Source organism: Athene noctua, chromosome 1 (assembly GCF_965140245.1).
Source record: "Athene noctua chromosome 1, bAthNoc1.hap1.1, whole genome shotgun sequence".
NCBI classification, from domain to species: Eukaryota; Metazoa; Chordata; class Aves; order Strigiformes; family Strigidae; genus Athene; species Athene noctua.
This window is the reverse complement of record NC_134037.1, coordinates 28338937-28358055: the sequence shown is the minus strand read 5'-3', so window position 1 is coordinate 28358055 and position 19119 is coordinate 28338937. Positions and strand designations below refer to the sequence as shown.

The following is a 19119-nucleotide window of genomic DNA, read 5'->3' as shown; positions in this document are numbered from 1 at the left end:
GTACAAGTGTACTTTGGCACGATTTAAGAGAAAGAGATTAATTAAATATTTAAAATCAGATTCTTAATGATACATGGTCATATCCCTAGGCATCAATCCTGCAAACACATACGCATACTAAGCTAATGGAATCTCCTGTGTACACAAATTAAAGTATTTAAATTGTCTCAGGATTAGGGTTCTAATTTTGTTTGAAAAAGAAAAAAAGTGTCTTTTTTGAGCACGTATTTTATTTTTCTCTCTCTGCCTTTTACTAAATACCTAAAAAAATTATCTTCAAGTTTATTAGATTGACAAAATGAGTTGAAAATCAGCTGTGTATACAAGTAATTTTTGTAATTAAATAGCCTATTGTAATTTCTGATACATGAATGCTTTATGTCTAAACTTCATCCTTGTTGCCAAAAACTTCAGTTCATTGCAAAATAAAGCAGAGGGAAATAAGACAGCCCTATTCAGAAAATATACCTCCCCTAATATTTAATTTTATATCTACAATTGATAATAACTACAAAAACCTGACAAAAAAAAGTGAGTGATTTGACTAGCAATTCAAAAGCACTGACTTATTTCTAACATCATGATGGTGTTGTACCACTTCTTACTGGGAGAGACAGAGAGTAGGGCAAAGACTCAAACCCCCTACTGCCAGCACTTGCTTCAGGTGTGCTGACTGGCATCCTCCAAGGCTCACACCTTTGTTTATTGACCTAAGAGGGAACTCACATTCCCAGATATCACGCCTGGAACTGGATTCAGGAAAGATGCCAAAAGTACCTAAAGCAGGCAGTAAACACTCACCTATGGCTGAGGTGCACAGTCAAAAGAGAAAAGGCAGAGGAGAGAGGGCTGTTCAAGGGGAAGAGCTGGGGAATGGGGGCAAAGAGGGGAAGGAAAGAAACTACAACGGAAAATGTACCAGTTTCTTATCGTACTGTAAGTATGGTCACATCAGGGGGTGAGAGCAGAAATATCTGCATATTACAGACACTATGCACCACTTCAGTACCTTACTTCCATCCATTTGATACCGATTTCCATGGTAGTTACTTCAGATGGATGCACAACAGCATGGAGCAGAGACTGGCTGAACTGAACATTGGTCAATTTGCATTTGTCTTAAGCTGTCCCCTTCCACATGACGCCGTAAGATTTAAGTAATCCAAAGCTGCCAGCATTTTCACCCTGAGTGCAAGCTCTAGAGTGTTACAGTCCCTCAGGAGGTCTGAACAGCATTTAGTTGCTGCACTGGTTTCTAATAGGAGGCCTTCCAGCAACTGAAAGGACTAGTAGAGAACCCTGCTCCTCTGACATGCTTCCTTCCTGACTCCCAAGAACAGCATGTCTTTTTCTTCCTTTTTATTCCTCCAAAAGACACTTGAAGCCCTGGTTTTCCAAGGCTCTGACGTTTACACATAAGAGCTTCCTGGGGTCTCTAAAGCTCATTGCAAAGACACTGTTTAACTGGTCTGAACTTCAAGTCTAAGTTTCAAGCCTTTACATGGGACAGAAATCCTGTAACAGGAGATTGCAATCCTGTATGACAGCACTTCAGATCTGGACTGCACTTCCATCATTAAATTTAACTTATGCATAAGAAGTCAAATCATCTGACTAATTAGATTTCTGGCACAAGTGGCTTAGTGTCATTCAATAAGCCTAGAATTCACGAACAAAATAGGTGATGATATTACTGCATTCATATAGTGCATCATAAAATCTATCATAAAACATAATGATATTACTGGTAATCATATAGTGCTAAAACATGAAATAAGGTGATAGCAAATAAATAAACAAATAGAAGAATCAGTCATAACTCCAAGTTTCATCTCTATGCTTAAAATTGTCATTTCAAAATTATCTAATCTGACCAAAATAATGTATTTTTGTTACATTTTAAAGCAGCTTTCTGTAGATTTGTAACAGTATATTCTACTGTAAGAGCTGGATCTGTTGATGGTTGATATTTTTAGGCCCATCCTCAGCAAATGCAGGTTACAGCTCTCTATCAAACAGATATTGTGCACCCACATATACTTGCCTATTATTTAAAAGAAACCCATACCCTTGACAATGACTTTTCAGGTGATTATTGAGTGCCTGTACTAATCCACCATTGGGCAGTGCCAAAAAATTATCAGAACAGCAGATAGCTTCAAATATTATTGTACTCTGTCATGCTGGATGGAGACCTGGCTGCTTTGACAGACGGTATCCTCCTGGCATTTGAGGGAAATCAGATTTGCTGGCTGACGCTGTCACTTCTGTCTGCTGCCTCTGATGTCTCTGATCAGGAGGTACAGCTCACTAGCAGTGAATTCTGCACAGCTTAAAAAGGCTGCCCCTTGGTGGGCATTTCTTGAGAAAGGTCCCACAGAGAATCAGCAGGCACTTGCTCTTCTTCTGTGCTGGTTATTTCATCTCATCCTCATTATTATTTCTGGCTTATTGAGCATCAAAAGCCTAGCAGGAAAACACTAACTACAATACCTTCTGTGGGCTGATGCCACTCAGATTCACCTGAATTAGAAGGTGATGCCTAGTGCTTTACATACTGCTTAAGCCATAAAGGTAGTTTATTGAGCTGAAGTGCACCCTGCTTGGCAAAGAGTGCCTCCAGCTCCAGGAAACAGCATGAAAATAAGGCTGAGATGTTATATCTGCTGTTTGAACTGAAGGCACACCCATTTAGCTACCTGAATGTACAATCCTGTGCTACTATTTGAGCCCAACTGCTAGTGGATGAAGCAGATATTAAAGTTTTCTTTTCATCTCTAGAGATATACTGCATAACTTCTCATATTATGCTATCGCCCAGCTTCATCTCTTACAGCAGGATCTCTGGCAGAAGCGAAAAGGCCCGAGGAGATCTGGTGCTGCAGTTAGCATAAACTGGTGGATAAAAGACGCACCACCAAAGTTTTCTGCAGCTTTGTGCCCACACACCTCGCTGGGGAGAGCAAGGGTCACTGCAGACCCTGTTTTTGAGGAATCTGTTCTGGTTCCCTCATGTCTTAGATCTTCCGAACAGTCAGTGCAAGCATGCCAGACCAAGAGACAGAACTGTTTAAGATAAGCCACTCTGAGCTAAGGTCTGAGAACACCCTGTGTATGTCTTGAAGATACACCCTCTTTATCTGAAGATAAGAAAGGACTTTATGCTTTTACAAATATTTTTGAAAAGTAAGTGCTACAAAGCTTCAGTTACATACTAATACAAACTTTTTTGGAGAAGTACTGATGTTCCTCAGAAATTAGTTTTCATAACTATAACATTAAATGCACAACTATGATTTTTTTTATCAACTAAAACCACAGAGAGAAGAAAATAGAAACTTGTTATCTGGCCCTTACTTGTTCTGAGTACTGTTTGCTAAGGTATAATACTCTCAGGCTTTTGTGTTACAATTGTATCTCTTTCTGAATTGTGATATATATGAATTTAATGCCTTTGTGGCTCCGTATTCTCATCTATACAACTGCACACACTTTGGTCATGTTCTTTGATGGCTAAGGATAAAGGAGAGCATACAAATTCTGAATCTACTGTTTATATTGCAGTAGTGGTATACCTGTCCTAGCTGGCACCAGTCAGGAAGACTATAATGTCTGTATGATATACAGACATACAGCAAAACATAATGATGCTTATAGCTTCAGAAAATAAACAGCCAGGATATGGGAAAAGATATCAAACAAAGGCAGGGAAAGCAGAGATGACTAGTTTGGTTGCTTCCACTTCTATATTTATAATGCAAATAACACTATTGTAAATTCACCTGATCAGTGGACTGTATACTGAAAAATTATTAACTTTGTTGATCAAGCAAGCCATAGACAGATCTTGCTATTATTTATTTTGAACAGGTCTACTGAGGTGAGTCATTTTATGGATGTCTGCAGATCCTACCATAAAGTAGCAAGCTCAGCGCCAGTTACATCCCGTTACTGTTGTTATGGCCTTTGCTTCTTTCCTACCAAAGATAAAATACAGTAGGATTTTAAAGAGTAAAAGAAAGCCCTGTGAGGTCTCAGGCACACTGACAGCATTTTTGAAAATGTGGACTTTGACTTTTATTGTACAGAATAGCATGTCTTTATTAGAAAATGGTTATAGACATACTTTATCAACAGGCTAAAAGGAAAGGCAGGATCACACAGGTACCAACAGCAAGGTCTGCACTTCTTTATAGAGGTAAATACTAAAGTGTACTTTGACTCTTCTGTCACCTGCATTGGAATATTTGCAGTACTCCTCTGGGAAAACAACACAGCATGAAGCAAATTGTTCTGAAATAATTACAAGTGAAGTAGATACTTGTACTCAGATCTGATAGATGAGGAAACTTAATACATGTAACTTGGTGGTATTCAGTCCCGCTCCTTCTAAATAGGAGAATGGGGAATTCTGAACTGGCAGCTCTCACTGGTTTTTTTGTGCTTCTTGTTTTGCTCCATGTCAGCAGTTCTCCACTTTCCATGTAGTTTCTATCATACTGTATTACACAAATACTGCTGCAGTATTGCAGGTATCTGTAAACAAAGCTATGCTAATCTAAAATTCCATCACAGATAGTATAATATTTTAGTTTCCAAATTCTGATACATAACAAACAAATTTAAAGTTTAAAATCACCCAAAATGTGTCCCCCACCCCTCAGAGCATCCCTGGATATGCTGGAAAGCTATTAGAGATCAAAAGCTGTGCTAAAACTTCCAAGAGATCAAAAAAGCCTTATGGCAATATGAATGTGAAGTGATTAAGTCTATAGCTCTTCAGGCAAGATTGTTCCCTGGCTGAAAAAAATTAGAAAAACTCAGATCTCTTGAGGATAGGAATTCCAAAGAACAAAATTAGCACTTTGATGTTATCAGATTTTTTTGACAAGCAAGAAAAGGACAGGCACAAAACCCAAATACACTGGACTAAGCACTAAAACAAGCATTCTGCCTGCACAAAATTATTTAAATCAATGGGTTTGCATTTATAGCATATTTTGACCTTCAGCACATTGTAGTACAAAGTTATTGTTGAATATGGTAAAGAACATTTTAATCTACTGAATGTGCAAAAAGCGTAAATGACTTTTTAATAGCACTTTTGTTTTGACTGACAAAGATTTATGTCAATGGAGAAAAGGTCTTAATGAAGAACTATTTCTACAAAGCAAATGTGTATGCTTACTTCTTACATATATGTGAATGAGACAGACATTAATAAATAAATACAGCTGCCTGTAAGATCTGGCCTTTAATTTTCCCTATTCCATTTTTAAATCCATCACAGAGGTGTGATATTTTGTTAACATGCTAACACAGCTGTGCCATAAAAATGGCAATATTTATAAATTAATTACATCTTTTAATATAAAATGTGAGTATCAAAGATGTCGAAAGAGTCTTGCAAACCTTTGATAGAAACCTGTGAGTAAAATAAACCCTGCAACTGATTAAAAACTATTTTATCAGACTCCTACTCCCCAGGCCAGCCCTAGCTTCTGCTTGGTTTTCAGTTTTGGATCCTTTTCACTTAACAGGAGGGCTACCAATTGGAACAATTGTTGGTTTCATGGTTAGAGCAACTGCATATAAGAAATGCATTTCGCAGAAGTCCCAAACTTTCCAGATTATAAAACTGCTTGCAGACATGTCCCATCGATGGCAGTCCTCTCTGTCTGCATTACAAATGTACTGCTGTGAGTGCTCTAGGACTAACCTTACATGGAGGGACCAGGAAGGCAGAAGGAGAAGGGGACAGGCAAGTAAAACAGGGTGAAGACTTCAAAGGCAAATCCAAGGAGATAAAAAACCTGAAATAATTACTTGTTGTGAGCAGAGGACAAAAAATTGATACAGGGTCACAGAATAATAACACCAAGAGCAAGACACGTGTCCTATTCCAACACATGGCATGTGCCCTGTGTGGTTAGAAAAGGTAGGATGTGACCTCAGTCTCTCTAATATATCTATCAAAAGTTAAAAATCACATTTGACCTGGAAGCCATATGCATGACTGCCATGCTGGTTTTCAAGTAACAGGAAGTCATTTAACAGAAGGTGAGTGGAAGTGAATGATGAATGCCCCTTCAGTGTAGCAGCTGAACCAAAAAGCATCTGCTGAAATCCTTGTGGGGCAGAATATTCTGGAAGGGTAAATGTTGCCTATATGTCTTCACTGATCTGTTAGTCTCATCTTAGAAAAGACATCCACAGTTTATCAGATACTCTACAGATTATACAGAAAACTTTTGAGTGGGATGATTATTGCATTTATCGATTCTCTGTCCTTGAACTCAGCAGATTGGTCTAGCTTTTATGAACAAAAAAATGCAGCTGCTCTCTCTCATCTTCTTGGACTGCTGCAATTAATGAGCTAAGGCAAGCATTGCCACAAGCATGATTCATTATCATTGTTCCAGTCTGTGTTCAAATTATATTTAAAATAGCTGGCAAAGTTGAGAGAGTAAAAAAAGATTGCCCAACACACCCATATTCTACAAGTTTCTTTCTGTATAGAAACATCACTCTTCATATAGGCATGCAAAAAATTTAATTTTCTTTCATACTAGACTGCAGCCAGTACTTACTATTATTATTGTATTATACACACAGCCAAACAAGATCAATAGTGATTAATCATTTTTTCTGTAATACACCACCTCTCACTCTTGCTTGAAACAAAGCAAAACAAAATGAAAGAAACCCAGCTCCAAACTATAAGATTATTTTCCTTTTTATATGATTCTAAAATGAGTCAACTATTTTTGTTTATTTGACTAGTTCCACTGCTCTAGAAGACATTACAGGCATCAGATTTTGTACACAATTCTCTCTCACAAGAATTCAAAGTCCTTTTTGACTTACTAAGGGCCTACAGTTGGTCCAGCAAGACTTAGTAACAAGTTACACTCGTTTACAGTGTAACTTAATTCTGTACCAAGGGTCCAAGTTTTGCAACCTTTCTCACATTAAAAAGCTCAATCATGAGTAATTTATTAAAACCACTGCCTTTTTTGATTTTCCAAAATGATAACACCCTAACCATCTAAATCTCAAGCTTCTAAACAATTAACTTTTTAAAAAGTCTTACAACTATCACTGGTTTTATGAACCCAGACTTAAGACTGTTAGTTTATTTGAATAAAATAAAATCAGTGAAAAGTAATGCATATTTATCAAATAGTGAGCAACTTCCTACATTCCATCAGAAATCCCCAAAGTACGTCGGAGAAGTCTTTCAGTGTTTTCTGGCTTGTACTACAAACCAGCAATCCTTGGGTTGTCTAAAAAACATGTTCTTTAAAAGCAGGTTTGAATTCTCTCCAGGAAGAGCTGATCCTTATTCGGATATCAATCTAAAAGACTCAGAGCTATGCATTCTCTCTGAAACTGTGTAGGAATCTCTCAGTGGTGAAGAGAGGAATCCAATTAATGAAGTAAGAGAAAAACACACTGCCAGAAGGACCCTTTGGTGCTCTGTCCTGTCCCTTCCCTGTTGCCTCACCCTGTCAATCATGCCTGAGAAGATAGCATGAGCTGTTTCTTGCACACATGTACAAGCCTCATAACTGATGGTTTTGAGACAACTCTTATGAAAAGTCATACAGCCAGAAAACACTTCACTGTTGAAGTCTCTGTGTTACTTTATAGTAAGAGAAGGAAGTTTCTCGTTAGCCTGACACAGATGAGTAATCATCTTGATACCATTTCCCAGATGAATAATCTTCTCAGGAAAAACTGCTAAACATTATCAGTTGTGGTTCAGACAGCCCAGCCAGGATGAGTCAGGTTGTAGGAGCACCTCAAGCTTCAGAGAAGCCAGCAACCTGTCAATGATTAAAGGTAGAAGCCTCCAAAACACACGAGAAATAAGGCTACTGCCTTGTTTGCAAAAGTCTGTCCATCACTAAGGTCAGACAGATCTTTCTCCTCACATCTTTATATCAACATCTGAAAAAGACTCACTGTGTCTCATCAGCTGACACAGTCACACCAAACAGTCTCCTTGTATGAACACAGATTATGTAGACAGAGGAGGGTGGCTGTCAAGTTGTATCATTTGGAGATGAGGTCTAGTTACACAAACAGTAAACCCATTTTGTTGACATGTTAGGTTTGACCTAAGGCACTCTGCTAACATCATACCTATTCCGCGGAAGTGCTGTAGTATAGACTGCAATGTAATGCCATCGTATGTAGTTTCCCTGTTCTAATGTAAGCTCAGAAACATACCACAAGCATGGATTCATCTCCTTAAAGGTTAGCTCCTTTTTCTAGGATTTAATGATATTGATCCTTTTCTGCAAGAGAAACTCCATTATTATGTTGCCTGCATTTACCATAAAGGTGATGTGTATAATTTTTATGCAGATTATGCATTTAAGAAACATGTAAGTGACAAGATTTTCTTACAAAAGTTTTTCATTCATAGTCACTGTTTTTAGTCTAGTGTAGCATAGCCTTACAAATGATTTTCCAATTTAGGAAAAATCACTGTCAGCAAGCAAGTTGCTTAATATTGTTTACAATGTGTCTTCTTAAGGTCAAAATTAACATATGTAATGATCACTTTAAGGAGTGACACTGCGATGCATCAAGCATGAAAGAGGTCAACAGTAAGTCCACTTATAATGTCATCTTATCCTTATAGATCTCCAAATTTTCAAAAGAATCTAGATTTCAACTGGCTCAGTCTTCTTCGTGAATTTTTGGACTAATATATATGTATAAACATGTATTGAATGGGTTCCTTCATGGGATGAATCAGTGCAGAGACATTCTCTGCCTTGCCCTTGTAGGAACTGGTTTCCTACTGCACCGAGTGTTCAGGTAGACCAGGGAAACCAGTGCCTGAACTTGAGCACTCTGGTTTGGTGCTTAGAGTTAATTGGCATGAATAGATCCGCCTCCAACAGTCTATTTATTTTCTCACAGAAGTTTGCTGAAATTCCCATAGATTTTGCTTACAGCTGTATTGGTTGAACGTGATTTGCTTAAGAACTTGTTTATTCTTTACAGGTTTCTGTTTTTCATGTGTAACCTTTTCCTGTTTCCTTTGAATATTCTTGTAAGACTACACATGTTCCCTAAGACATAACAAAGAACCCTGTTTAATACAACTATATTTTTATAAGTGGCTTAGGAGAAGTAGGTTAACGCCTGTTTACAAAGTGTTTGCCTGCCATAAGCATGTTTTAAATACGTTACTTAGAAATCCTTTAAACTTTTCTATGCATCTGCAGACAGAAGAGGCTGAACAACATAATGTCTTTTAGATTTAATTGCTGCTTCCTGAAGCAACCAACCCATATCACTGTATCAAAAGTGTTATGGTTGTTGCTGTTGAGGTTGTGCTGATCAACCAAACAAACCTTTCAGCTGACAGATTTGACAGTGACACATACATAACATCCTCTTTATAAAGTGGAAATGCCACAAGCACATCAGAGAGCCAATATACTATGCACTCAACGTTTTTCCAAAGAGGGGTAAGAATCACACGTAATTTTTCTCTATAGCTGCACTCAAAAGAGGCATAGTCCTTAAAATGGCATTTTACAAGGCAGCACCACCAGTGAAGAGAGCCATCCAAAACGGACTGGATAGCATGCAGCCAGCCAGCTAGGCACAAAAAAGCATGGCAACTAATAGGAAACAGTCTTTCTTCATGGTATTTCAAGACCTCACAGCAAAACTGAACTAGTCTTGGCAATAGAGTTAACTGTGTTTTTGTGGTTTCCCTTAGAGTGGCTACAATGGTAGCTCAGAAGCTGCAGTTGAAGATCAGAGTATCTTGCGCAAGTCACAGTCAAGCCTCACTACAAACAAAAGCAGAAAACACCAAATCTCACTCTGAAGGGGACGAAGAGGGAGAAAAGTAATTAACTCTCTTGTTTAAGCATATGGTCATTCTAGTCTGTAAACTGCAGGATAAAAGGCATAGTGACAACTCTATTATGGCAACAAATGACATGCTTTACCTAACTAGAGGAGAGACATGGTAAAAAAAACGTTGTCCTTCCCTTTCCCGCCCTTTTCAGTCCACTTCTATTGCACACGTTTACACACACATTTCAGTCACTGAAGTGTTTACAGATGCAGTTGAGCTAGAGCCAATCCTACCAAGTTAAAGCCCACAAGAGTCATGCAGAACCCAATTCATTTCACAGGGAAGAAAGGGCAGTGTGACATACTTGCTAGGAATACTTCTGAAACTTTTGTCACAAGTGTCTGAAGAAGTAACGTGGCCCAGCATCAAACAGATCTGTATGCTAATACATTTTTTGGTGGTTTTTTTTAAATTGATACTGGAAAGCAAAAGGTGGTTTGTACACACAGCTCCTTGTCACTGAGGTGTAAACTGGGTGTGCCTCAGGAAACTCAAGATGCAAGTGCCCCTAAGTGGAGACAAGTTCATTTGGAGAAGTGTCCACATTTCTCATAAATTAGTCATTAGTAAGAAATGAAGGTAAGGTACGTACCCAAATAAAATCTATCTCCTTGTTGCCTAAACCTAGTATTTTTCCTTCTGACTCTCTTTAATACTTTCTGACTAATTTCTGCAAGGACAGCTGGCATGCAAAATTACAAAACCTGAGACCCTCAAGGTACATAAGTCAGATGTACACCAAGGTATTATTTTCTTGTAACAACTGGCTACCATGCCAAATTGTTGCATGCTCCCACTGATGCAAGGGAGAAACCTTAGGATATATCCTGAAGTTAGACAGAACTGTATCACTTGAGGTATATTCAACTAAGGTCAAAGAAAAGGTGTGCTGATTATCTACAAATTTTTCATGGATTGGTCAGCATTACAGTAAAATGGTAATTAAACTTCATTAATCCCTCCAATTAATCCCTGATCCCTTGTAAATAAGGTTAAGAACATTGGTTCATGTGATACCAAGGGACCGACCTCAATCTGGGAAAACCTTTCTGCTTGAATTGTGAGCAGCCAGACTGTTTTATCCTGCCAGGAAAAGAAAAAAGCCTCTAGTAAAACACCAACTAGATTATTATTGCCACTTTCTTTTTTTCAATAATATTTTTCATGTTTACCTTTCTTGCATCTCGTATCATCTTCCGAATAGTTTCCTTTATGGTGTAAGGCTGTGCTCTTGGTGGATGAAAAAGAAGATCAATATTTGTGCCACCAGAAATTCCAGGCATCAGGTAGGGCCAACCTAAGTCAAGATTTGGAGCTTCCACATCTGATTCAATGGGCCAATAGGTTCCCGAGGAAGAGGTGTCATCAATGGCATGGTTAGAGGAATAAATTGTGCTTTGGGGAAGTTTGTGAATATTGTTCAGAATATAATCAATTTCCTCATCCGCTAGAAACTCTGAGCATCTCTCTTTGGAAAGAAATTCTTTGTAGGCTTCTAAACCTCCTTCAATCAGAGCATCAATAGCTACTCGGTACCATTCCTTGTAATGAGGTTCAATATAGTTGTCTGATCTGCATTCATCATGTAAGGACGATAGCAAAGATGAAGTTTCCATTGTCACATATATTTTGTATAAAGACTCTTAAACTTCCATTCATGAGCTGATGAAATGTATCTGTAAAGAGCGAAAAGTAAAAAAATTATCAGAATATTTGTAGAGAACTATGACATGCACTCAGATGTTATTCAAAATACTTTTCTGGTAATGCTGCTCTAAGTTTTTCTAGCACCTTCCAAGAATTTAAAAATGTTTTGAAAAGGCTCAGGGAATAATATTGCCAAATGAATACTAAAGAGCTAGATAAAGAGCTTCTTCTACATAAGGCAAAACTAAATAGATAATTAAGTGATTTGATTAAGTTCTTATATTAAAAGCTAGAGCAGAGCTCATAATACAGTGAAGATCTGTACCAGTAACACCCATACATACCTAATGCATGCTCCAATATGCTACCATAGGTTGTGTTTCAAAACTTTCTTTATAACAACGGATGGAGTCATGTTCAGAGAAACACTTCAGAAACCAATTATACTTCCTACTTTTTGATGCATTACTCTTTCTCTGCAATGCATGCCTTTTCTCTGGCTTCTTTGAAACCACAGTCATTCAGGTCCTTCTTCTTATCTATCTGTTCTCACATGCTGATCTAATCCATTTGTTGCTCCCAAGCAGGACCAGCCTACCTCATTTCAGTGAGTTATGAGGAACTCCAGAAAGATTTCTCCTCCCACATCTGGGATCTAACTCTGAATCAGCAATCTCATGTCTAGTTTCCACCCTGCTCATTCCTTCTGCCAAAAGGAGCGGCGGCTTTAATCTTTTTTTTTTTTTTTTTCCCCAAAAACATTAATAATAAGTTGTTTACTGCTGATGATTTATAGATTCATTCTTACCATCTTTTTATTTCATTTAACAAGAGCTGAGGGGGTTGGATCCTGCTGCGACAATTTGGGATTTAAGGTAGAAAGAGGATAAATGGCCAACATTTCTTTCTTCATGTTTGTGCAACCCTACAGGACTCCAGCAACCCTACTGTTCGCCTAAAACCTAAACTGCAATGAATTTCTGCACTGGGCAGGTAAGCCACAAAAAGAAAAAAGAAAAAAAAAAAAGGAGGGGGGGATTTTCATGAGAGTGACATGAGCAGGGCCATGTAAAATAGAAAGATTATACATGATAGCACTGTTTCATCTTTCAGGGCTAGGGCATGAAGCTTAAGAGAAAGTAGAAGTAGGAAGGTCATCCAAGGAAGGCACAACAGTTACAAAAAGCATATACGAAATATAGCTTGAAAGTTAACACTGAGTTTCCCTACAAGCCTAATTAATAGCTCTATAATAGCAAGCAATAGTCGTATGGAGTTCTGATTTAATTTACTAGCATATAAAAGTAACACAGTTCTCTCTTCACATCAAGACCTTTCAGATATTTTTGCAAACAGTGCATTTGGCTTCCACTGTCTCCTGAGAACAGTTTAAATCTTCTTGAAAGGAACCCTAAATTAGCTACACTAACCTAAAGGAATGAAAACCAAGAACTCCGTAAAATACTGATACTCCAAAGTCAAATAAATGTTCAATTAAACCAAGATTTCTGACAAACTTGGGAAGTCTGAGGTTAAAAAAAGACCAAGAAAGAAAAATCCAGATCTGAGGCTGGCATCAGCATGTCATATGAAATAATTCCATTTGAATCCTGTCTCTCCGCCAAGTAGCAGGGTAGATCTTCCCAGATAGGATTGCTTTCGAGCCTAGGGGAAAGGAGTGTTTCTGGCTGCTTCCAGAGTAGCTCTGTGGTGAACTGGAAAGCAGCAAGCGAAATGGCTCTGACTGTTCTCCCCTGATTGAGAATTACACGTATTCCTGTGAGAGATATTCAAGGCTTCTTTCTACACTGCTCTCATAGGTAGAAGCAAAACGTTATAAACCAGGAGTGATACCATTTCACTTAGCTGAGATGCAGATACAGCCTGTGGTGTAAGATGACTGGGAACCGAGCACACGGTACAGACAAGACAGACTGATTCAAAGGTCAAACTCCTAAAACACTGTAAAATTAAAACTTTCACATCAGTGTCCCTTGAAAGCAAATCATCCTGAACAGGTTTTCAAAACATTTTAGATGAAGAATGAAAAAATACCAAGAGTACAAAATGAAGAGTTACTCAGCTGAGTTGTCCTGCCAGAGTCTGAACACTAATACATGTGACTTTACTGAGAATCTGATACACTCCTCTTGTAGGGCCCTCCAGGACAAGTTACTCTAAATAGTGTAGTAAAACATTCAGTCTTACAACATTTAAGACTAAAGATATTTCTAAAATTCTTATTACTTTGGAATGGATATACTTCTAAGATAGCAATTTTGTCACCAGTTTCATACATACAGTTGAGAAAGACATAATGGTTATTTCAAAAGCCTGTCTAAACCCCTTTTTTCCTCTTCTCACTCTTTCCTTTGAAAATAATATAAGGGAATAGGACTACATGTAATATGCAAAGTGCAGTATAAAATACTGAATGTTATGAACAAATAAAAGGCGAAAAATGATTGCATGTGTGTACTGGCTCATGTGAGTTTTTTGTTCTGTTTGGTTCTTTTGGGTTTTGTAATAGTATAGTATATTGTTTGACATTTCACTGAAAATAAATAATTAATTGTGGCATAGGTCAAATGCAGTAACTTATGCTCAGACTTATACTGAAAGCAGAGTATAAATATGCTATACTCTTGGAGAGGTGAGACTTCTAGTGCAGTGCCTTTCAAACAAGGATAATTATTTTACAGTGAACATCTTTGATGTTGATCTCTGATTTACAAGTGCTGTTTATAAAAGAAGCTTAAAGCAGTGCACATTTATTTAAGAAAGTAAATGTAAAATCTGTCAGCATGGAAATAAATCACAGAGTAGATGAGACAAATGAAAAAATTCTAATTCTGTTTTTTTGGAATCAGCATGCGTACATTCATGAGAAGAAACAAAAGAAAACTCCTAAATTAAAATGATGGCTTCAGGTATATTTGACAAAAGCTCTAGATGTCTTTACACAGGGTATTTTCCTCCTTAGAAGATAAAAGTTATTTTGTAGGAAATGTACTTATGAAACCTATGAAACTTTGGATAGAGAGGCATCAGTTTAGACAAAATTCTAAAATAAACTTTTTGGTTTGTTCTTCAACTGTGTATAATGATTTCTGCATAATCAACCTGACCATTTAAAGATCCTCCTCAGGTCAACAATTCCATTCATGCGGTTCTGCAGAATGAGGCCCATCTCTGGAGGTTTCCAGAGCTTTATCAGACTTCATGTAGATAATTACAAATTTTACCAGCACCAGAAAAGCTGCTGTTCATCCTCTGAGAAATAATGTTGGCTGTTAATCCCATCCCAGCATATCAGCCATCTTCTCTGCTTAGATAAAGGAATCAATTATGTAAAATTTATTTATTCAGTGCCATTAATGGGCTGAAATTGAATTAAATTGTCCTTCTATTAACAACATGCTCGGACCTTTCCAGTGCCATTAAAAGGAACCCAACAAGAAGACAGCTTTTTCTTTGAAAGAAAAGTAAATGTGCCTTTTTGCAGAACGATACAGAGTATCCCAGCATCCACAAAAGCAGCAGATGACAAATGCCCACTGAAGAAAATGATGCAACCTTCTGTGGTGGTTCCAGGAGTGCAGTCCTCCAGGCTAGAGCTAAAGACAAGCAACTTCCCTGCCTTACTAACACAGTCAGGATTTGAGAAATTTCCTATTCAGCAACTTCAGAGAGCAGCTCTAACCTCAGGCTCCTACAGCCGGTGCGTGGCAAGGCCCTGGCCGTGGTGCTCTCCTCAGGATGTTCTTATCTCCTTTCCAAAGGAATCGTGATTGCTTTGACCGTTTCTGCATAAAGTTTCAACCTTGACACTTCAGTTAAAGGCAATTTAAACCACAGGAACATCTTGTCGCAGGCCCCTCTCTCAGGTGTTGTTTCTGGGGCATTAACCTGAGCATCTCTGACCCATGGCTCTGCTGAGGAGCCTCATCACCGCTCAAGGGCCTGGTGTGATCAGCCTTTACCAGAATAAACATAAGTTTTACGACAGCTGCCTTCCACCAACCTTTGTATTATGGAATTGTATCACGAATAAATAATAATTAAGCAGTGACATGCAATTATTTAATTATTAATGAAATGACAGTATTTTCCGTGGATGCAAAGGGCATCAAATTCAAGCGAGAAACAACACTGCAAGCATTCCTGCTTTTTCTTTTCTTTTCTTTTCTTTTCTTTTCTTTTCTTTTCTTTTCTTTTCTTTTCTTTTCTTTTCTTTTCTTTTTTCCTTTCCTTTCCTTTTCATTAACTTTTCCGGCAAAACGGAGGCCACCCGCCCTCCGCCGGCACCGCCACGTGCTCGGACACGCCTCAGCCTGGAGGACAGGGCACGCCTGTCACCCCCGGGCCCAGGGGGGGCCGCAACGCCCCGCGCCCCCGCGGGACGCCGGACGCGCGGGGAGCGCGGGGGCAGATCGCGCAACGCAGCCCCGCGAGGGAGCGCGGCGTGGGAGCGCGTCCCCGCCGGCCGCCGCCGCTCCCGCCCGGCCCTTCGCCCGCCGCTTCCCCCGCCGGCCCCCTCCGGGGCCCGCGGCCGGAGCCGCCGCCGCCTCCATTTCGTGGTCCCCGCGCCCCCGTTTCAGACGCCCCGCGGCTCCGCACCGAGCGGGCCGTTGGCGGGGCGGGGCGGGGCGGTGGCCTCCCCCCCGCCCGTCCGCCCGCAGCGCGGGGCCGGCGGGGGCAGAGCCTGCCCCTGCCCCGGCTCCTGCCCCGGCCCCTGCCCCAGCTCCGGCCCCGGCCCCGGCCCCTGCCCGTCCCGGGGGGGCGGCGGGAGCCCCACTTACCGCGCCGGCGCCCCGCGGTGGGGTGTCGCCTCCGGAGCGGCGGGGCGGCTGGAGCCGGCTGCTGCGATCGCGGCGTTGGCGAGTCACGGCGGCGCAGGGCGCATCGCAGGTACTTCCCGTCGCTCTCAGGCGCGGTGGGTGTGGAAACCAGTTACAACATGTCAGGACGGTGTCGCACCAAACCCGCCGCCGCGGGAGCGGGGCAAGGACTTGTCTGAACTGGGGAAGCCCAGCCCTCGCGCGGGGCGGAGGGCAGCGCCTTCCCAGGGGCGCGGCGGGGCCCCCCCGCACCCCCGGCCCATCCCGGCCCGCCCTGCCCTGCCCGGCCCGGCCCGGCCCTGCCCGCCGGGCGGGACGGCAGCCGCGGGCGCCCGGCCGAGCCGCGCACACCGGCAGCCCTGCCGGGGGCCCCTGGAAGCGGGGTGTGCGGGTGCGTGGGAGAGAAAACTCGCCAAACTTTGGCTTGAAGAAAAAAAAAAACCGTCAGCCTCCAGTCACGGTTTCCAGCTTAACTCCGGGGGAGCAAGTCAGGGCAAGGGAGCCATACCCGTTCGAGGCCTTTAAATTAGGTATGTGCATGAGCCCCCTTTCCAACTCGCTCAACTGCGTTGAAATGCTCTTTTTTTTTTCTCGTGATGTCAGCGGTTAGAGAAACGGACCTAAAGACAGAGTCCCCCACCCTGGCTGCGGTGCCAGCCGCGCCGCCCAGCAGCCAGGGTCACCCTCCTGGCCTGCTGCAGGCTGGGCACGCAGACCTGGCGACAGAGGTTTGAGGGCCCTCGCTGAAAGGCGCCTCATCTTTTTATCAGGTCACACAACTGCCAGCAGATCAGCACCGAGGCTTAAGCACACCAAGTTTTCTTTGTAAATTAATGACAATAGATAGAAAACTTTTTATAGGATTTGTCCATATCATACCCCGCATAACTGCAGGCAGCTTTTTCATGAGCCATTTAAGACCATGCAGTGTAAGCCTGAAAATTACGCTTTATCGGCAATAATTCATCCTCTCTGGCTTTAAGCACTAACTTTTTTCCTAACCTTTACTGCCCAGTAGTAAGATCAGGGTATGTCCTGTTTCCGAAGCTAAGCATGGTTCTACCATGACTTTCTGATGACAGTTCTGAGGAAGAAACAAACAAAGATATGCAATATCTATACAACAAAATATATATAAATGTATAAGTTTGGTGGCCACCAGGCAGTGACTTTCTGTACAGTTAATTCAGGTAATGGAACACACAAGAGGAAGTAGTTGGTGTCACTATACTCCTGGACGACCCTTTACAGACATAGGATCACCTGGATGAAATGATTAGACACTTCCCACACCCAAAAAAGAATTTCCCTGGTTTTGATGAAAAATAAAGGGGGAAAACTGCTGTAAAAAACAACAAACTTTCAAGTTTTTATCGTTATTTAGTACACAGCACTTTTTATCCTATGAAAATGTGTGGTCAGGAAGGAAAACGTGTTTCTGTGGAAACTTGGCCATAATGAGGTGGGGTGATGTAAATTTTCAAAAGGGCAGATCTATTTCCTAAAATTTTTTTTGAAAGGGTAGGAAGGTAGATGGATGATCACAAAAGCGCTTCTGACCTTGACTGAATTGGTTGGACTTATATAGCATAAATTACAGGGCTTACTGGGTCTTTCTTTTAGAGAAGTCAGTGGTTGAGTACCAGCTTAGCATAAACAAAAAGTTATAATGGGACCAGTAATAGCTTTCTAAATAAGGAAATCTGCAAGAAAAAAAAGGATCTAGGGTTTTTTGCTACATTAGTATCTGTACAAGAAAAAGGTTTTTTCTGTGACTTTCCAGTGCCCAGCTGAGTCGGAAACCAATCTAATACTGAGATCTTAAGCAACACGCACACACACATGCAATACAAATGAACAATACAGTGTAAAACAGCAACAATAATATCAGCAATAATAAGGCATTATTATTGCTGTTGTTGCTAAGGAGAACAATGCGCTCTCTAAATAGCCAGTACATTGTGCCAAGTTTAAAATTAATACATAAACAGAGCGATGAGAAGAGATGAAGAAAACTTAAACAGATTTTTTCAAATGCTGAGAAAGCCCTTGCATAGAAGATAGAAAAAGGGGATGACAAATGCTGTTGGACATTCTTCCATGCAGTTGGGGGCTGCCTGAAGCCCTCCAGTAGCTATACCAGACCAGACATTTCATAAAACCTAGCTTGGATACCTTGTTTTGGAAACCATCTATCCACAGTCAACTGTTAAAATAAAGAACATTTTTCCTCTACAGGTAGTAAACTTCTGGGTCATGCAGGCACAGGAGGCAGTGGAGGCAGACGGTATGAGCAAGCTCAATAAGCAGTAGGCAAATTCTTAAACAATAGGTATAAAACTGGATTCTAAAAGGATGAGGCAGGGCTATGCCTGCAGCATCCTTACTCCTAGAGTTGTGGAGCTGCAGCAGTTTGAGGGGAATGGACTGCAGAAACTGGACAGGGTCTCATTTGGCTTAATAACCTTTCCTTTTGCCATTGGAAGAATAACGTTGGGCAAGACCAATGAAGAATACTATTGATTGGAACCGTTTTACTGGAATACCACTGATTAATGAAGCGTCAAAACTACAAAAGAAGTTTTTATTTTAGACATAGTTTGTTCCTGGGAAAAAAGAATCTACTCCATATGTTTGATACCACCATCTTGAGAATGTAATCAGAAAGAATTAGAATTAAGATTGTCTTAAATGAGCTGGATACTCAGATGATGGTGCTGATGGATGATCATCTCTGTG

At 40.5% G+C, this 19119-nt stretch overlaps 1 protein-coding gene across 1 annotated transcript in view; it reads right to left on the bottom strand.

The window, feature by feature from the left end:
• Positions 1 to 11508, bottom strand: part of FAM83B (family with sequence similarity 83 member B) — a 44960-nt gene extending 33452 nt beyond the window's left edge. The window contains exon 1 of the mRNA XM_074922431.1: positions 11065 to 11508. Within this exon, the coding sequence (XP_074778532.1) occupies positions 11065 to 11508 (444 nt within the window). The remainder of the gene's footprint in view (positions 1 to 11064) is intronic.
• Between the last annotated feature and the right edge of the window lie 7611 nt (positions 11509 to 19119).